The sequence below is a fragment of the Hevea brasiliensis genome, chromosome 5 (genome assembly GCF_030052815.1).
Source record: "Hevea brasiliensis isolate MT/VB/25A 57/8 chromosome 5, ASM3005281v1, whole genome shotgun sequence".
NCBI classification, from domain to species: Eukaryota; Viridiplantae; Streptophyta; class Magnoliopsida; order Malpighiales; family Euphorbiaceae; genus Hevea; species Hevea brasiliensis.
The window spans coordinates 3,573,456-3,592,316 of NC_079497.1; the positions used below are offsets into that span (position 1 = coordinate 3,573,456).

At 30.6% G+C, this 18,861-nt stretch overlaps 2 protein-coding genes and 1 pseudogene across 2 annotated transcripts; 1 reads left to right on the top strand and 2 right to left on the bottom strand.

The window, feature by feature from the left end:
• The first annotated feature begins 94 nt into the window (after window positions 1–94).
• LOC110651967 (probable serine/threonine-protein kinase PBL28) lies at window positions 95–2,455 on the top strand. Its single transcript, XM_058147627.1, has 7 exons — window positions 95–671; window positions 831–854; window positions 954–1,406; window positions 1,512–1,627; window positions 1,742–2,002; window positions 2,086–2,286; window positions 2,390–2,455. The coding sequence occupies exons 1-7, from the start codon at window positions 95–97 to the stop codon at window positions 2,453–2,455; spliced, it is 1,698 nt and encodes a 565-aa protein (XP_058003610.1).
• Window positions 2,456–3,125: 670 nt separating this feature from the next.
• Window positions 3,126–4,560, bottom strand: LOC110651977 (phenylacetaldehyde synthase-like; annotated as a pseudogene).
• A 3,253-nt stretch (window positions 4,561–7,813) lies between these two features.
• On the bottom strand, window positions 7,814–17,963 carry LOC131180036 (tyrosine decarboxylase 1-like). Its single transcript, XM_058147628.1, has 4 exons — window positions 16,492–17,963; window positions 10,567–10,765; window positions 10,168–10,405; window positions 7,814–8,001 (listed from the first exon to the last, which is right to left on the bottom strand). The coding sequence occupies exons 1-4, from the start codon at window positions 17,961–17,963 to the stop codon at window positions 7,814–7,816; spliced, it is 2,097 nt and encodes a 698-aa protein (XP_058003611.1).
• Window positions 17,964–18,861: the final 898 nt, after the last annotated feature.

Consider the following 18,861-nt stretch of genomic DNA (forward strand, 5'->3'; position numbering starts at 1 on the left):
GTACATAGAGGGTTTTATTTATGTGTTTTGGTTGATTTGGCTCTACCAGGAATTCAAACTCCAGATTTCGATAAGTTAGCTCTAACATGCTTCAATGTTTGTAGGTTCCTGCTCGTTAGACTTCAAGAAATTCCCCTACCAGCCTACCGGCGAGTGCCTGGGATATCAGGAGAAGGTTCAGGTTTTGGGTAGCGTCGGCACGACACTTTGCTGTAGAAACGTGCTCAATGTCCTGACCAAAACTTTAGCATCGCATGTAGTCACCAACAACAGTGATTTTGTTTTCATTCCACAGGATGAATGGATGAACTGCAGTGGACCCTTTAATAAACAACATTCGGTTTCGCCATCTTTATGTGGCTTTGATAATCTCTACAATGGAAGTAGCAAATGCTCAAGTTTTTCCTTGTCATCGATTAAGGAGGAATCATATTACAAGAAAGCCGTGGCAAAGTGCTCCGATTTTAGCTCTTCTTTTGATGATGTCTGCTTTAATTGCACCGCAGAAATACTGGCTGCAACGGGAGGTCTAATGGGAAAATTAACTGCAGACAACGATGAAGGGGCAGTATGTGTGGTGGCAACTGTGATTTATATTGCTGCTGCAAACATTAATCAATCATCTTTCATTGATGATTTCTACAGGTGTTTACCGGCCTTAGATGCATACGGTAGGAGCCATAACCCTTGCTCTTGTTCTTCTATTCTCATTAATTCTTTATCCTTGTCCACCTGGAAAAGGGTCTGCAAATGGAATCCATGACCCCAATCTGGAATTTCCTTCAGCTTTCCATTTTTCTTTCCTCACAAATTTTTATTTCTCTGAACAGATGTGGGTTATCACAAAATCAAGCGTAAGTTGAACTACTCCTTTTTATCATAGATTTTTTCTTCTTTTTTTGTTCTTTTAATGCCCTGAGTTGAACACTGACAGAAAACCTTTAGCTTATCAGATGGTACGGTGAAGGCAATATTTGCAATCTTTATGGCGATTGGGGCATTGACGCTGGTGGTTCTTCTTACATTGTATGTGACCAAGAGCAGGAGAAAGAGTAAGTGTCGTAAACCTTATGCTCAATCTAAAGAGATGAAGGCATGGTCCGGTCTCTACAGATTCTCCAAGGCTGAGATTGAGAATGCCATAAACTACGGGAATGAGAAAAAAAGCCTGGGAAGAGGAAGTGCTGGCCAAGTTTACAAGGGTGTTTTGCCTAGTGGACAAGTTGTGGCCATCAAGCACATACATCAAAGCAGCACATCCGATTCTTTCCAACGCGAAGTTGAAGGTCTTTCCAGAGTTAGGCATCCAAATCTTGTTTGTCTTTTTGGTTGCTGCATTGAAGGAGGTGACCGATATCTGGTCTATGAATATTGTTCAGCTGGGAATTTAGCTCAACATCTCCTGAGTAATTTTCTCTGATCATTGCATCTTGATTAATGATCTAGCTTTTTGGTTATTTTCCAAAATCCACAGGGATGCTAATTATGTGCCTGTGTCTTTCTATATTCAGGAAAGGACACTGTTTTAACATGGGAAACAAGAATTAAGATCCTTAGAGGCTGTGCACTTGGGCTGAGATACCTCCATCATTATATAGATGGCTGTATTGTTCATAGAGATATCAAGGTAACAAACATGTCTTGCCTGTCTGATCTGTGTATGAGGAATCTAGTCGAGATATTTTATCATAAAATTAGTTCTTGTTTAGACATCTAATGAGGCTTCATGCTTGTATCACAGCTTACAAACATTCTTTTGACAGAGAGTTTAGACCCGAAACTCTCTGATTTTGGGCTGGCGAAGATGTTGGGAATGGAAGAGAGCAAGGTATTTACTGATGTTAGAGGAACCATAGGTTATATGGACCCTGAATACATGAGCAATGCCAAGCTAACCTGTGCCAGTGACATCTATAGTTTTGGCATAGTCATTCTTCAACTCTTGTCAGGGCAAAAAGTCATTGAATTGGATCTTGATGCCAGAGACCAACTCACCAGAAAGGTATTCTTGTATGTGTGTGAACTTGTAAGTCCACACCATGTGAGAAAGCAAAAGAGAAGTCATTTACTTCTATTTTTTGGCAGGCAAGGGATGTCAGTTTGGGAAAGCGTCCAGTAACAGATTTTGAAGATCCAAGGTTAGATGGGAAGGTCAACAGGGCAGATTTTGAGGCTCTCTTGCAGATTGCAGTCTTGTGTGTTGCAAAATCAAGCAAAGGGCGTCCGACCATTGATGTTCTCTTTGAAGAGATGGAAAAAGCTTGGAAAAATACAGTCATTTACATGGTTTGGCACTCTATTTTACCTATTTTCAGGTATACAAATTAATGGGTGTTCAAGTTATGCTAACATTGAACTTCCTTTTCTTTTCCCTCACTGATATGCACAGAGTGCAAGGCAGGAAACGAGCATATCCATGTCCATGTCCAGGTCCATGGAGGCGATTCCAGTCTAAGGGATCAGGTTGAGTTTATGATTGAATTGAGAGTGGTGTTGATTTGGAAATAAAGATATAACCAACAAGCCCTGTTTCATTGTACTATTTGCAGCCATTAAGCAAAGCCCCTAAGAATCCCATATTTATACCATTAAGACCTTTTCTGCTCCACTTCATTGATCAAGCACATGCATGAATGTCCTTTCATTGGCATGAGAGAAAAAATAAAGGTTCAGTACTTGATCAGGATTTGAGACTAAAAAGAGTTCATTTTGTTGCTTAGTGTACCAGAAGTTTCCTGTTCTTGGGAGACCCATGTTATGTACAGTATTCCTTTGAATTTGATGTGCTGTAGTTATTTACATTTTGGGGTTTGAATTTTTCCTCCTTATTATGTACCTGTTCTTGGTAGGCCACTCCAAGGATTCAACTGTACTCACAAATCTACAAATTGGCCACTATTTATTCTCTCTTCTTTCTGGAAGTGCATGCATACTCAAACTTTAGAGATGAAGCAAAAGGACTCCATGATTGAAAATATTTAGCACTAGCATATTGCTACTTTTGATAAACTTATAGAATTAATAAATAAAAAGATTTTCTGCTAGACAATGGCCATGGATAAGATAGTATATCACAATGCAGGTAGTAAGTAATTCAATCGCCAAGGATAAGACACGGCAAAGGTCTAGCTAGTCATTTTCTCAATATTGAAGCTGTTGGTTGTTGCGTTAACAAGAACTGTTTGAGCCTTATCTTGAATCAGCTTCCATAACTCATCTACATGCCTTTCTTCGGTCAATGTGGATCCAATTGCACAGCGGATAAAATACACTCCTCCTGCCATACCATGAGTCATGAAGGCACGTCCGCTTTCGTTCACAGCGGACAGTAGCAGCATGTTCAATTCGGAACCATTACTTCCATTCTTGGGCTTAAGCCTGAAGTAAACTAATAAGGCGAACCTCCTTTGTACTACTTTCTCGAACCTCTTGTCAGTAAGCACCAGCGACTCGAACCTCTTTGCCAAATTCACATCGCTGCGTATGTGGTATATAATATTGCTCAGTCCATGTCTACGAAGCACAACCCAAAGCTTTAAGGCCCTGAATCGCCTGCTCAGTGCAATTTGCCAATCGTTGTAGTCCTCCACGTTGTTTGATTCACTAGCGCAATTCCTCAAGAATTCTGCATCACTGGCTAATGAATTGATTAATGAATGGGGTTGCTTAACCCACAAACAACAACAGTCCATGTTAGTGAGTAAACATTTATGTGGGTTCATACTAATTGAACCTGCAAGTTCTACACCATCCAAATAATGCCGGAACTCGGGGCATATGCAGGCACTCCCAGCATAAGCTGAGTCAATGTGGAAACATAAGCTGTATTTCTTGGCAATTTCACCCAGTTCCCGTATAGGTTCAACTGCTCCACAAGCAGTTGTTCCCACAGTGGCACAAACAAACAATGGAAAATAGCCGGATTTTATATCATTTTGCATTGCTTCCTCGAGTGTTTGAGGTGACAGGGAAAACTCGGATAAAAATGAAGTAGGAAGGGAGCGGATATTGGAGGTGGGATACCAACTAATTTGGCACCCTTATGGAGAGTTGTACGAGTTTGATCAGACATAAACCGCCAACTTTGTAATTTTATCCCATCCTTTTCAAGGCCTTATCTCTTGCTGCAATCAAAGTACACACTACAGCCTCACATGAGCTGCCATGCAAGACACCGCCTCCATTACCAGAGAAGAGAAATGAGGATGGAAGCTTCAGTAATTTTCCCATCCAGTCTATGACAAGGGATTCTAGCTCGGTTGCGGCTGGAAATGAAATCCAGTTGAAGCCAACAATATTCAAGCCTGAACAAAGCATCTCACCGAGAAAGCCAGCGTTGCTGGCATTTGCTTGTAAGTACGCAAAGAAGTTAGGACTTTGCCAGTGAGTGAGGCCTGGCATAATGCAATCAGAAATGTCATTTAGGATATCTTCCAATGAATCAGGACAATACGGTGCTGATTGAGGTAATTTGGCTGAGAGGTATCCAGGCTGAACCTGGCATCGAATGGGGTATTTTTCTATGTTCTTGTAATAGTCAGAAATGAAATCAATCACCATTTCTGACTCATTTATGAAGGTATTGAAGTCTAAAGGGGAAAAGGTGTTTACCATTATCAGCGGGAAGAAGAAGATTGCTATGAAAAGTGTTGGTCAAGGGCTTTTTGTTGCTTCCAACTTTTGAATAAGGAGGACTATTTATATCAGGATTTTTCTTGTTTCATTCATCATGAATCTATAGTGGGATTTCCTATTAAATAGGTGAGTTCTATATATTTGTGTCTTGTATACACAATGGATCAGGTCCAAGAGAATTTCTCTTTATACCAAATGAAATGCACAGGAAAAATCATTGTCAAAACTCAATTTTGTACTTTCAACTTTCCGCTGATTTTCTTTTCGGTTTTTAAATTGTTATGATTGCACGTATGTTTCATGCATAAACTAAGGACTAAATTAGAAAGTTCGACGATTTCATACAAGCAGAGTACAATTATATTTTCCCAAAAAATTCGTCAATGTTTCATGCATGTGGTAAAAATCCTTTGAAATGTCTTTCATTAATTGAATAGGTGTTTTTTCTCGCTTAAATCCATTCATCATAAATTTAAAATACAATATATAAAGTGAAATGTACTTATTAGATATATAAATTTTATATATTTATATATTGAATTTATGATAAATTAGATTTAAATAATAATTTTTAAATACATTTTTTTAAAATTTAATTTTGATTAAAATTTATATACATATATACGCGTTTAGCTTTTTGAAAAAAAAACTTGTTCACTAAATTATTGGACCATATAAAATAATTTATCAAATAAAAAAACACTATTTTAAAATTTTAATGAAGCAATTCAAAGAAAAAAAAACTTATGTAGACTCGATTAATTATAGAATTAAGACATAAATATATGAATTATACTTACTTTACACATATAAAAATAAAATTAATATTTTCTTAATTTTTTTAAATGATAATTAAAATCAAATAAAAAATATTTTCTATAGCATTGCTTACATTGGGGTGGAAGGATGACTAGTTAGGTTAAAGTTAAACCCATAAATGGCGTACTCATGATTCACACCTACAAACTTTCTTAACATTAAATGTATGGAAAAGTTGTTCAAGTTACTTGCCCACTTTAAGCTGTAAGGAAAACGACATCGTCTAATTAAAAAAAAAAAAAATCAACTAATTAAGAATTTCTTTAGGTTCTGGACCAAATTACAAAACCATATTGAACCATAAGTTGCATAAAATTTTAATGTGTTCTAAGTTGTATTTCTTGACAATTTTCCCTGGTTCTTGTGTAGGATCAACTGTTTCACAGGCAGTTATTGGTCGAGTGAAAAAAAATTTTTTTTCTTCAAATTTGACGGGTTAGTGATGCATGGTAAAAGATTTCAAATTCAATTATTATTTTAATTATTTAAATTCATTTTAAATTCGATCAAAATTTATTATAAATTACTTAAATTCATTTTAAAATTAATTATTAATAGTCAAATAGTGCTAAATTGTTTAATTTTATATATTTTAATTAATAATTTATATAAAATATACATTTTTACTTATTATTTGTATTTTAAAATTTAATAATTTTATAAAATATTTAAATTCTATTTATTTAAAATATAATATATAAAAATATTTATAAATATTATAATAAAATATATATTTATATTTAATTAATTATTTATATAAACGAGTTTGTATAATGAGTATTCAATATATAAAATTTGAATCTAACCCAAATTTATGTTAGTATTTTTTTTTAATCAAAGTCGTCTTAAACCTGAATATATTTTATCCGAACAGGTCTCAATAGGGTAGAGTCAGCTAATCGAAAATATTTGACTCATTGTCATCTCTAAGCTTGATTATTAAATTGATGATGACAGAGAGTTAAATATTTAAAGTCATTCAATATATCAAACTAATATCAGTATATAATATTTATGGAAATATTTAATTTAAAAAAACCATTTAAAATAATTTGGTCAAATAAAAATTACTATTTTCATAAAGTACGCCAATATATTAAATCCTCTATGTTAAAATTATTGAGATAATCACTTTAAAAGTTGGCCTGGCCGATTCTAATTAATTACTAATTTGGTCAAACTCATAAATGGAATACTTTCTTGACAGTTTTTTTTTTTAAATTATATTTTTTAATGTACAACACATTCTTGAGATTAACATTCCATAATCACTAAATTGTTTTATCCGCGTATTGTGTAAATTAATTTTTTATTTATTTTAATAATATAATTTAATATTTGTTTTACATTTTAATATCATATTAAACTGTTATTAATGTTAAAAAATTAATTAATTATATTAAATGCAATTTAAATTTATATTAAGTTTTAAACAATTATGTACTGATTAAAATAAATTAAAATTTTATTTTTTAAATTACTATTAGTTATTTGTTTTAAAAAATAATAATATAATATATTGTATTTTTTGTAGTAATTATTATAACTTTGTATTTAATAAAGACTATAATGATATATGTCCCATTTAATTTTAAATTTGAAATTAATAGAATATTTTTATTATTTTTTTAAAATTATATGCTTAACAAAATTAAATAAAAATTTGATTTCTTAATTAATTACTAATTATTTTCCTCTAAAATTTATTTATAAAAATGTAACAATATAATATCTTATATTTGATAAATAATATAAGGATATTTATAATTTAATTTTAAATTTTGAAATAATTTAATTAATTATTTTTATTAGTTTTTAAATTATATTAAGTTAAATCTTCTAATATGCTAGTTGGCGCTTTTGAAGAAGCAAAGTGGCTTATTTTTATGGGCCATTTTCAAAAGTTCAGCCTTCATACACACAGATGTACACAAAATTTTTAATTAATTTTGTTAAATGTAATTTAAATTTATATTAAAACTTTGAATAATTATACGCTTATTAAAATTAAATTAAAATTTTATTTTTTAAATGATTATTAATTATTTTTTATAAAAATATAATTATATAATATTTTTATATGTTTAATAAAAATTAATATAATTTTGTATTTGACAAATTATATAAGGATATATATCATTTAATTTTAAATTTTGAAATAATTTGATTAATAAATTTTGTTATTATTTTTTAAATTATATTAATTTAATTCTTTTAATATGCCATATGACAATTTTTGAAAAAGCCAAGTAACTTTGTAACGCCTCCATATCTTCAATGCAAAAATCATGTGTGGAGTAGTTCTTCTAATGTGGTTTAAGTTGCCTAGAAGCATAAGCAACTACCTTCCTTTCCTGCATCAATACGCACCATAATCCACATCACTATAAATTACAAAGTTTTTCCCCAAAAATGGTTGTATAAGAATATGTGCCTCTGTAAGCATCCCTTTCAACTTTTCAAAGCTTGCTTGACATCTATCATCCCACTCAAACTTAACATTCTTGTGTAATAATTTAGTCAATGGCAATGCTATGCGAGAGAATCCTAATTACATCAAATTATATAGACATTTAAGGTTAACATTCATTGCATTTTGTTAGCATTCAGTCTCATTTGATATTTATTTTTATGTGTTTCCATTATTATTTTAGAAAATATATTAATCCAACTCAATTCATTGATTTTTATATTTTAGCAGGTGTTTTTATGTGGTTTTAGAATCAAAGATGAGTTTGAAAGAGATTTAAAGGTCAAAACGTGAAGAATAAAGGGCCAAAAGCAATACACGGGCCGTGTAACCCACTTTGTATAACTTCTTGGACCTCGTGTAACCTTCTGGACAAAGAAAACTTGAAAAACAAAAGTGGCAGAAATTTACATGGGGCGTGTATCACTACACAGCTTGTGTAAAGTCCCCTGACAGCAATTTTGATGCTACTTTTTTTGCTTCCAACTCGACCCGAATGGACTCCATATGCTTCTAGGACTCTGAAATTAGGGTTTTTACACCAGATATAAATATAACAAGTCAATAATTGAAAGGGAGGAGAATTTACATCCAGGGGGAGAATTTTACATTCAAGAGCCAATTTACATTCAATGATGCATATCAACCTCAATGGAGGCATGGGAGAAACAAGATATGCAAGATTGCTACAAGGGATTTTCAGCTGAAGTTCCAAAAATCCAAGGCTGCAACTCTCTTTCTAGGTTCTTTCACTCTATTTTCTTCTCATGTCTTCTCTTTATCTTTTTATAAACTTGATTGTAAAACTCACCATGTGGAAGTAGGTTCTTTATCCTAGGGTTAGGGTGTAGCACTTAATTTCATTATGGATTTGGTTTGATTTTATTTAATACATTAGATATTTTATTCTTTGATTCAATCTCTTATGATCTTAATGCATGCTATGTGTTGGTACCCACTTAGTATTGATTACATATATAATTGAAGGACTGAAAGGTGAAGATTAATATTAGAAAATCGGGATTTTGAACCTAGAAAATTTGACTTAGAGATAGGCTGATATCCTCTGTGGAGTTCCAAAATTAATCATAGATCTTAAATGATTTTGATTAGGACTAATCACTAACGAAAGTAGGGTTTGGCTCTAATTGAAATACACCTTAGATACCTTGAGAGAGGATTTAGGATACCTTAGGATTAATTTCCATTAAAATAATAATCTCCCATTTATTGAATGAATTAGATTAATTCTATAATTGATTGAAGTGTGAACTCCTAGCTCTAGAATGCCTTTGTCCATTGGTATCTTAGTTTGGTTAATTATTTACATTTTATTTCTTTTAATTTAGATCTACTTATTATTTCTCTACAATTCGATCGTCTATATAATTAAAATCACTATAGTTTGGTACTCAATACAGTCCTCGTGGGAACGATACTATACTTATCACTTTATTACTTGTTAGCGATCCGTGCACTTGCTGTAGTTGTAAAACCAGCAAACAAATCTCTTCACAAATCTCCTGTAATTGCCAACCAACCCCAAGAATCTTCTAATTTCTATCACATTCTTCGGTGGTTTCCAATTTACAATAGCTTGTATCTTTTTGAGATCTACCCTAATCCCATCAACTAACACAATGTGACCCAGAAAAGAAATTTCATGCAGTCAAAATTCACATTTAGACAACTTAGCATATAGTTGCTTCTCCCTCAAGGTCAGCAGTACAATCCTTAAATGCTTTGCATGCTCTTCCCGGTCTCTAGAATATACCAGTATATCGTTAATAAAGACTACCACGAACCGATCTAAATAAAGATGAAAGATACGGTTTATCAGGTCTATGAATGCTGCTGGTGCATTGGTTAGCCCAAATGGCATAACCAAAAACTCATAATGTCCATACCGGGTTTTGAATGCCTTTTTATGCACATCAGACTCCTTTACCCTCAGCTGATGATACCCCGATCTAAGGTTAATCTTGGAGAAAACACCTGCTTCCTTCAACTGATCAAACAAGTCACCAATCCTAGGTAAAGGATATCTATTCTTCACAGTCACCTTATTCAGCTGTCTATAATCCACACACAGTCTAAGTGTCCCATCCTTCTTCTTTACAAATAATATCGGTACTCTCTAGGTCGACACACTAGGGCATATAAACACTCCTGCAATTGAATTTTTAACTCCTTCAATTCTGTGGGTGCCATCCTATAAGGAGCAATGGACATTGGTGTTGTACCAGGCATAACCTCTATAGCAAATTCCACTTCCCTCTTTGGTGGCAAACCAGATAACTCCTTAGGGAAAACATCTAAAAAATCACATACAATGGATATGTCATGAAGGTCAGGCTTAGCCTTCCTAGTATCAAACACATGTGCCAAGTAAGCTTCACAACCCTTTCTTATCAACCTCCTTGCAGTAGTGGCTGATATAACATTAGATAGATAATCTGTCCTTTCACCCACAACAGTGATCTCCTCATTATAAGGAGTCCTCAATGTGATTCTCTTACTATAGCTTGGTAATGTGATAGCCAATCCATTCCCAAGATCATATCAAACTCGTGAAAAGGTAGCTCAATAAGGTCTGCCAAAAACTCGTACTCTTGAATCCTCAAGGGACAACCCCTATATACCTTATTCACTATCACACTATGGCCTAAAGGGTTAGTAACTAGGATATCCTGCTCAATGGTTTCAACCCTTAAACCCCTCTCTACTGGGATGGCAGTGCACATGTAAGAATGAGTTGAACCTAGGTCTATCAATGCATGCACTACGAAGTCAAAAAGAGAAAATGTACCAACTATGACATCAGGTGCATCCTGCTCCTCTCTGGTTCGAATGGATATAATATTATTTTATATTTGATAAATAATATAAGGATATATATCATTAATTTTAAATTTTGAAATAATTTAATTAATTATTTTTATGATTTTTTAAATTATATTAAGTTAAATCTTCTAATATGCTAGTTGGTGCTTTTGAAGAAGCAAAGTGTCTTATTTTTATGGGCCATTTTGGAAAGTTCAACTTTCATACACACACATGTACACAAAATTTTTAATTAATTTTTTTTAAATGTAATTTAAATTTATATTAAAACTTTGAATAACTATATGCTTAATAAAATTAAATTAAAATTTTATTTTTAAATGATTATTAATTAATTTTTATAAAAATATAATTATATAATATTTTATATTTTTAATAAAAACTGATATAATTTTGTATTTAACAAATGATATAAGGATTTATATCATTTAATTTTAAAATTTGAAATAATTTGATTAATAAATTGTTTTTATTATTTTTTAAATATATTAATTTAATTCTTTTAATATGCCACATGACAATTTTTGAAAAAGCAAAGTAACTTATTTTTTGTAAGGCATTTTCTACAGTTTGGCTATATTAAGGAGGATGTATTAGTTGGTATGACAAATCAATTAAATAGCAATATGTTAATTTATTTAAAAAAAAAATAACGTGTTTACATTGTTTTTTTTTTCTTTTTACTTTTTTTTTTATTTCTCTCCATAGATGTTGCTCACTAACTTTTGCATAGTAAATTTCACCTATAATACATAAATTTTAGTGTTGATAATAATATTGTATATAAATTTTAAATTTTAACTTAAAATTTTCTAAATTTTAATAAAAGTAACTTTAAATCTCATATAATCCATAACGGCTGGTTCAAAAGTAAAATAGTAATGTAGCAAAAGAATTAAAAATTTTTCGTTCTCTTCATTTCCACTCATGTGTACTCCCCATCCTCTTCACGCTTCCTCGTCTCCATTTACTTTCTAATGCAAACCCAACCCCTATCGTTTCTCTCTCTTATTGGTAGAAGAAGAAGGGTGAAATCCCTTGTTCTTTCTTTTGGATCAATTTTTTCTTTGCATTTGTAGGTGAAGTTAGATTAAAAACCTCCTTCAAACGAAGTTGTGAAGTTGTTGGGATGTGCTAATTTGTGTGCATTTAGGATATGTTTGGTAAAGGATTAAAAAATTAATGGTTAAATATTATTGTTGTAAGTTTTAATATTTAAAGGAGGTCATTATTAACTTAAAAGATATAAATATTAATAAAGTGAAAAGTTAATCTAGTTTTTTTAAGTATCTAAACAATAATAATGAGGGGTTATGAGTTATAAGGGTAACAATTACCCTCTTATTAATTAACCCTGTACCAAACGCTTTCCTAGTGTTATCTCAATGAGGATTAAGATTTGTAGTAGAAGATTCAAGATTGGTCGAAAATACTATGGATTTGAAATGATGGCTTCTTCGATTCTTTAACTTTCTTCAATTTTCGATCCTTTCTGCATCCAGGCCTAAAGATTAGTTAACAGGCAAAAGGGGAGTGCTATCTATTTATTTATTTATTTATTTTTTTTTGGCTCATCCAAAGTTCAGGATGAGATGAGTTATTTATTATTATTATTATTACAAGCTATGAAACTAGAAAATGGGTTTTACGGTTGGTGTAGCTGTGTTACTTGCTTAGATTTTTGTGAGTTATGAAATATAGCCTCTTTTATTAGGCAAATAGGACATTGTGAATCATGAACCGGAATGCGTGGTTGTTGGTGGAATTGGATAAACAAAAGAGGTTTTTAATATTGAATTTTTCATTTTTAGTGGTTTGAAACAAAAGAAATGATTATGTTTAGAGTCACTGGTGATGATCTTGATGGTAGATATGTAGGTGAGGCCATCTGTTCTTGCAAATGGTACTTAGAAAACTCCAAGCTTACTCCAATGGTTTCCAATCAGCACAAAATTAGATTAGCAAGTTCTGAGAAAATGGAGAGAGGGAAAGAAAATTTTTGATGCTATTTTAGATTTAACACATAATCATTTTACCGTTAAATTGATTGTTCTTGGAATTTAAAGTTATTTTTATTATAATTTGAGAGATTTTAAGTTAAAATTTAAAATTTAAAATTTATATATAGTACTATTATCAATCTCAAAGTCCATACATTATGAGTGAAATTCAACGTTGACATTTTAAATGTTTTAGTAACCTCTCCTGCTAACTGAGATTCCTAGTTGGTATCATGGGGTCATTGTATAAATTTGGCAAAGAGTTGTACAAATTGGTCATTGTATAAAACCATGTGCCAACATCTCTGATTAATTGTCACGACTCAAAATTTTGAACCGTGACCGGCACATAATTTAAGTATTCTTAAATCATGCAAGCCTTATCAGAGTATCTTGAATGAATATATCGTCACTTACTAATCCAAAAAAATAGACAAAATCCAAATAGACAAAATGCTGAATAAACATCATAAATATCCCATAAGTAAACTGCGGAGTCTCTACAAATTTCAAATAAAAATTTAAACTGTTCAATAAACTAAACTAATTATTAGCCCGAGAAAACATGAATTCGGGCATACCATGAGAACGAATCAAAGTTGTCCCTCTCCAGAAAATGGACTGAATATTTAAATCACCGAAATTCTACCGATCAAAGCAGATATGCAGAGAAAATATGGTTTGAGCTAGATGCTCAGTGAATGATAATTATAGCACACAATGGAATAGGAACAGGCAGACGCTTGATTAATTTCACAATAAATTTTCTATTCAACAAAATTATGCTCATGCTGTCAAAATCATTAATAAAATAATTTCATAAAACATATATATAAAATAAATTCATTCAATAAAAATTTTATGGTATAGTGCACCAGGGTGATGATACCCCACATCACCAAAGGCCAGATGGTAAGTGCGCTACCAGATATCAGATACCTTCCTCCTCCTTCACAGATATCAATGCATATGATACTAATGCAAACCATAAACTGCAATGATGCATGACTCGACAATGCAACCTAATACCGTGATAGTCCACACGGCGGGGCTAGATAACAGAAACAGATACTGGGCACAGGTACCAATTCAAAATAGAAAATCAATTTGTACAAATCAATCAAAATTAATAAAAAATTTCAGATAGCCAATAATAACTGATAGTGCAATTCCAATAGTGTATTTCAATAGTTTCAGAGAGTCAATAAAATCAAATCAATCTCAAATCAATTCAATAAAATCAAATCAATCTCAAATCAATTCAGTAACACATCGGTAAATTTTATAGTCAAATATCAATCAATATAAATACATTAAAGGCCTGTTCCCGGAATCCTAATGGGTTTAATGCAGAGATAGTTGGCAAAATCAATTATTTAATCAAAATCGAGATAAAATTCAATAATAAAATAAAACTCTAGAAAATCACATATAAAATCATTGTTAAAATATTAATTTAAAATTTCATTTAATAACAAACTTAATGCTAAGAAATTTTAAAAGGGACAAAAACGGTGCCATGTACTATAATTACCACTTACCTGGAATATCCAAGACAATAGTTATTTTAATAGAAGAGAGACAATTTCAACTGACTGATTGAATATTCAAATCTCCTACACACCCAAAATATTAAAGAAAATATCAAATAATAATAAAATATAATAACTTATATATATATATATATATATATATATATATATATATATATATATATATATATATATATAAATAAACGTGAACGGGACGAGGTGAACGGGACGTCGTGGGACGAGAGGCTATATAATAATAATAATAATAATAATAATAATAATCAATTATTATCCAACATCAATTATCATCAATTCAATTCAATACTAATGATCAAGGAAATAAATTTCTAGGGTAGTTGTAACAAATCAATAAAAGAAAATAAAATCAAATTCACCCATTATTGAATAAAGAATGAGAATTTTTACCTTGAAAACAGAATCGAATGTGATGAATAAGAAGTAAAAATTTAGGGATTCTCTGTTGAGAGTATTTGATAGAAAAAAGAGGTGACAAACAAGTTTTGAGAGCAAAGTTTAGCAGAAGAGATGATTAGGGTATATATATATTTCAAGAGTTCTATTAGGTGTAGAATGGGATAAGAGTTATTATTGAACTGGGTTGTTCAGATTGCAGATATATATTTAATTACAAAAATAATATATATATATATATACATATCTAAAAATAAATAAGCAGACCATCTAATAAAATATATATATTTTTTATAAATATATTAAATTATTGTTAGCTAATTAAAATAAAATAATAATAAATAACAATTATATATGGGTTTTCACATTAATTTAGTACAGAAATATAAAAAAAAATAATTATTAAACTCAAACTAAATCAACTTGCCCGAATTATATAAACTATAAATGTTAGAGAATTTCTCTTCAAGCATTATCAAGTGGAGGTACAAAATTACATATTTGTAATTTAATAATTAATAATGTCTATAATTTATTTTGTTAATATATTAATTTAAATTATTAAATTATTTTTTATTTAATTATTTTTATAATTTTTTATTTATTATGTTATTGACTTTAAAATATTAATATTTATTTTCGATGATATAAATAAATTTGTTATTATAAACATTTAAATTTAAGTATTTATTTGTTAAAAATAATTAAATATTATTATTTAAAACTTTTTTAAAGTTTTTAATTATTTTTAAATAATAAATTTATATTAATATATTTTCATAGTTATTTATAAAGTATATAAAAGTATTAAATATAATTTATAAATAAAAGCATTAATTATAATAAAATATTATTACTAATTTTATAATATTTATTTAATAACCTTGATTCAACTCCAATTAAATTTCAAAACTTAAATTCTCTATTTTCACTGATTTAATGACCGATGCAAATTTAAAAACCGTGAAAAGAAGTATGAAAATTTTGTACTGCAAAACTAATAAAAATTATATTATAAAATGGTAATTTCATATAAAATTACTTATATAAAACAATAAATTAATTATAAGATAATAAATAATTATTTATAAGTCAAATTTTTTTAAGTAATTTTTTTAGTTTATAAATTAAATTAAATATTAGTATAATTAACTTATATATTAAATCAAATACTATGAAGGTACTTTTTTTCCCTTTCTATATTGTTTGTTTAATTATTGAAAAAAAACGAGAGATAATTGTTTCTTTAACTTATTTCATTTTCCCAATATTTTTAGAGTTCCTTTTCTTCTAATTTAGTGAACCAAATAAAATTTTAAGGATTATTTTATAATTTACTATTAATTTTCAAAATTTAATTTAATTCTTTTGATTATAATTATGACCACTAGCTAAGAATTGATTATAATACACACAATTTAAATTTTTTACTATATATTACGAAAATAATACCAAGCCTAGCTACAATAAATTGTCAATAGAAAGACACAATATTCCAAATCCAAAGACTCAATGCCACGAATTATCATAACAAATACAATATCAAACCAAGTTGCAGTGAATTTTTATTAGAAAAATACAATGCTCTTGGAATTTTGATGACACGACGAACACAATCCCAAGATGAAAATAATAGGCAAAGTTGCAATTGTTATAGTATAAGAGATTTTTTTAGTATATAAAGAAACCCCACCTAGGTTGAGAAATGACTTTTATTGTAGTGTTGAATCTGATATGGGTATTTTTGATTGGGAATTACCTTGCTGCATTAGCAAGAATTGTTTGAGCCTTATCTTGAATCAGCTTCCACAACTCACTTACATGTCTTTCTTCAGTCAATGTGGATCCAATCGCACAGCGGATAAAATACTCTCCTCCTGCCACCCCATGAGTCATGAAGGCACGTCCGCTTTCGTTCACAGAAGACAGTAGTCGCCTGTTCAATTCGGAACCATTGACTCCATTATTGGGTTTGAGCCTGAAGCAAACCAAGGCGAACCTCCTGGGCACTACTATCTCGAACCTCTTGTCCGTACTCACCAGGGACTCAAACCACTTTGCCAAATTCACATCGCTGCGTATGTGGTACATAATATTGCTCAATCCATGTCTACGTAGAACAACCCAAAGCTTTAAGGCCTTGAATCGCCTGCTCAATGCAATTTGCCAATCTTTGTAGTCCACTACATTGTTTGATTCACTCGCGGAATTCCTCAAGAATTCTGCATCACTGGCTAATGAGTTGATTAATGAATGGGGTTGCTTAACCCACAAACAACAACTGTCCATGTTAGTGAGTAACCATTTATGTGGGTTCATACTAATTGAATCTGCAAGTTCTACACCATCCAAATAATGCCTGAACTCGGGACATATGCAGGCACTCCCAGCATAAGCTGCGTCAATGTGGAACCATAAGTTGTATTTCGTAGCAATTTCCCCCAGATCTCGTATAGGATCAACTGCTCCGCAGGCAGTTGTTCCCACAGTGGCACAAAGAAACAATGGATAAAACCTAGATTTTATATCATTTTCGATTGCTTCTTGAAGTGTTTGAGGTGGCAAGGAAAACCCAGATAAAAATGAAGTAGGGAGAGAACGGATATTAGAGGATGGGATACCAACTAATTTGGTACCCTTGAAGAGAGTGGCATGAGTTTGATCAGAGGCATAAACCACCAACTTTGTAATTTTATCCCATCCCATCCTTTTCAAGGTCTTATCTCTTGCTGCAGCCAAAGTGCATACTACAGCCTCACATGTGCTGCCGTGCAAGACACCGCCTCCATTACCAGAGAAGAGAAATGAAGGCGGAAGGTTCAACAATTTTCCCAGCCAATCTATGACAAGGGATTCTAGTTCGGTTGCGGCTGGAGATGAAATCCAATTGAAGCCAACGATATTCAGGCCTGAACAAAGCATCTCTCCAAGAAAGCCAGCATTGCTGGCATTTGCTTGGAAGTATGCAAAGAAGTTGGGACTTTGCCAGTGAGTGAGGCCTGGCATAATTTTATGAGAAACGTCTTTTAGGATATCTTCCAACGACTCAGGACTATATGGTGCTGACTGAGGCAATTCGCCTGAAAGGTATCCAGGCTGAACTTGGCTTCGAACTGGGTATTTTTCTATATTCTTGTAATAGTCAGAAATGAAATCGATCACCATTTTTGACTCATCTATGAAAGTGTTAGAGTCTAAAGGGGAGAAGGTGTCTGTGGGGAGACTGCCCATTATCAGCGGGAAGAAGAAAATTGCTATGAGAAGTGTTGCTCAATAGATTTTTGTTGCTTCAGCATTTGAGCAAGGAGGGCTATTACTAGAAATTATATAATGAAGCGATCCAAGATTTTTTTTTTGTCAAAGAAAAAATGTGCACACACGAGTTAGAAATGGATTGAATCACTATTAAAATACTATACATGCAGCATTTTTTATTTTCAATTTAGTTTCAATTGCAATTCGGATCACATTATTACTATATATATTGACTTTAATATTGCTAAGTTCAATGTTATTAATTTAGTAAGACTATTCTTTTCATATATAAAAATGTTGATTACATTTTATCAAATAAAATCTTATTTTTTTTTTATTTCATTATATGCATATAAACATGACCTTATTTTAAGAAATAATTTTTTTTAATAATTTGTGGACTCCAATAATTGAGCATAGTTGATAATGTACCATTTACTAGTTGTACTATACCAATTTCAGATTTTTATGGACACGTGATTTAATTGAATTTTAATAGAATAAATTTTAATAGTAAATAATTGAAATTGAAATAAATTTAAATTTAAAAAATAATATTTATGATAGATCGAGTTTAAATTTTATATATTGGGTATTCTTTATTTAAATTCATTTACATAATTATAAATTTTTTATATATTTTATTTTAAATAAAATAAAATTTAAATATTTTATAAAATTATTAAAATTTTAATTATTAATAAAAAATAATTTTTATATAGATTATTAATTAAAAAATATAAAATTAAATAAATTTTAGTATTTTTTAATAATAATAATTAATTTGAGATTAATTTAAATAATTAATAATAAATTTTAATCAAATTTAAATTAAATTTAAATTTTAAAAATATTAATTAAATTTAAATTTAAA

Bases quoted from the DNA above. Each gene is read 5' to 3' on its own strand.
- LOC110651967 (XM_058147627.1), top strand. From the start codon at position 95: ATGTTTGTAGGTTCCTGCTCGTTAGACTTCAAGAAATTCCCCTACCAG. The intron at 1,628-1,741 runs GTAACAAACATG...CTTGTATCACAG, and splicing joins TTGTTCATAGAGATATCAAG to CTTACAAACATTCTTTTGAC. The intron at 2,287-2,389 runs GTTTGGCACTCT...TGATATGCACAG, and splicing joins AAAATACAGTCATTTACATG to AGTGCAAGGCAGGAAACGAG.
- LOC131180036 (XM_058147628.1), bottom strand. From the start codon at position 17,963: ATGGGCAGTCTCCCCACAGACACCTTCTCCCCTTTAGACTCTAACACT. The intron at 10,766-16,491 runs GTAATTCCCAAT...CATTCGAACCAG, and splicing joins ATTCTTGCTAATGCAGCAAG to AGAGGAGCAGGATGCACCTG. The intron at 8,002-10,167 runs GTACAACACCAA...TGATGTAATTAG, and splicing joins TGCTATAGAGGTTATGCCTG to GATTCTCTCGCATAGCATTG.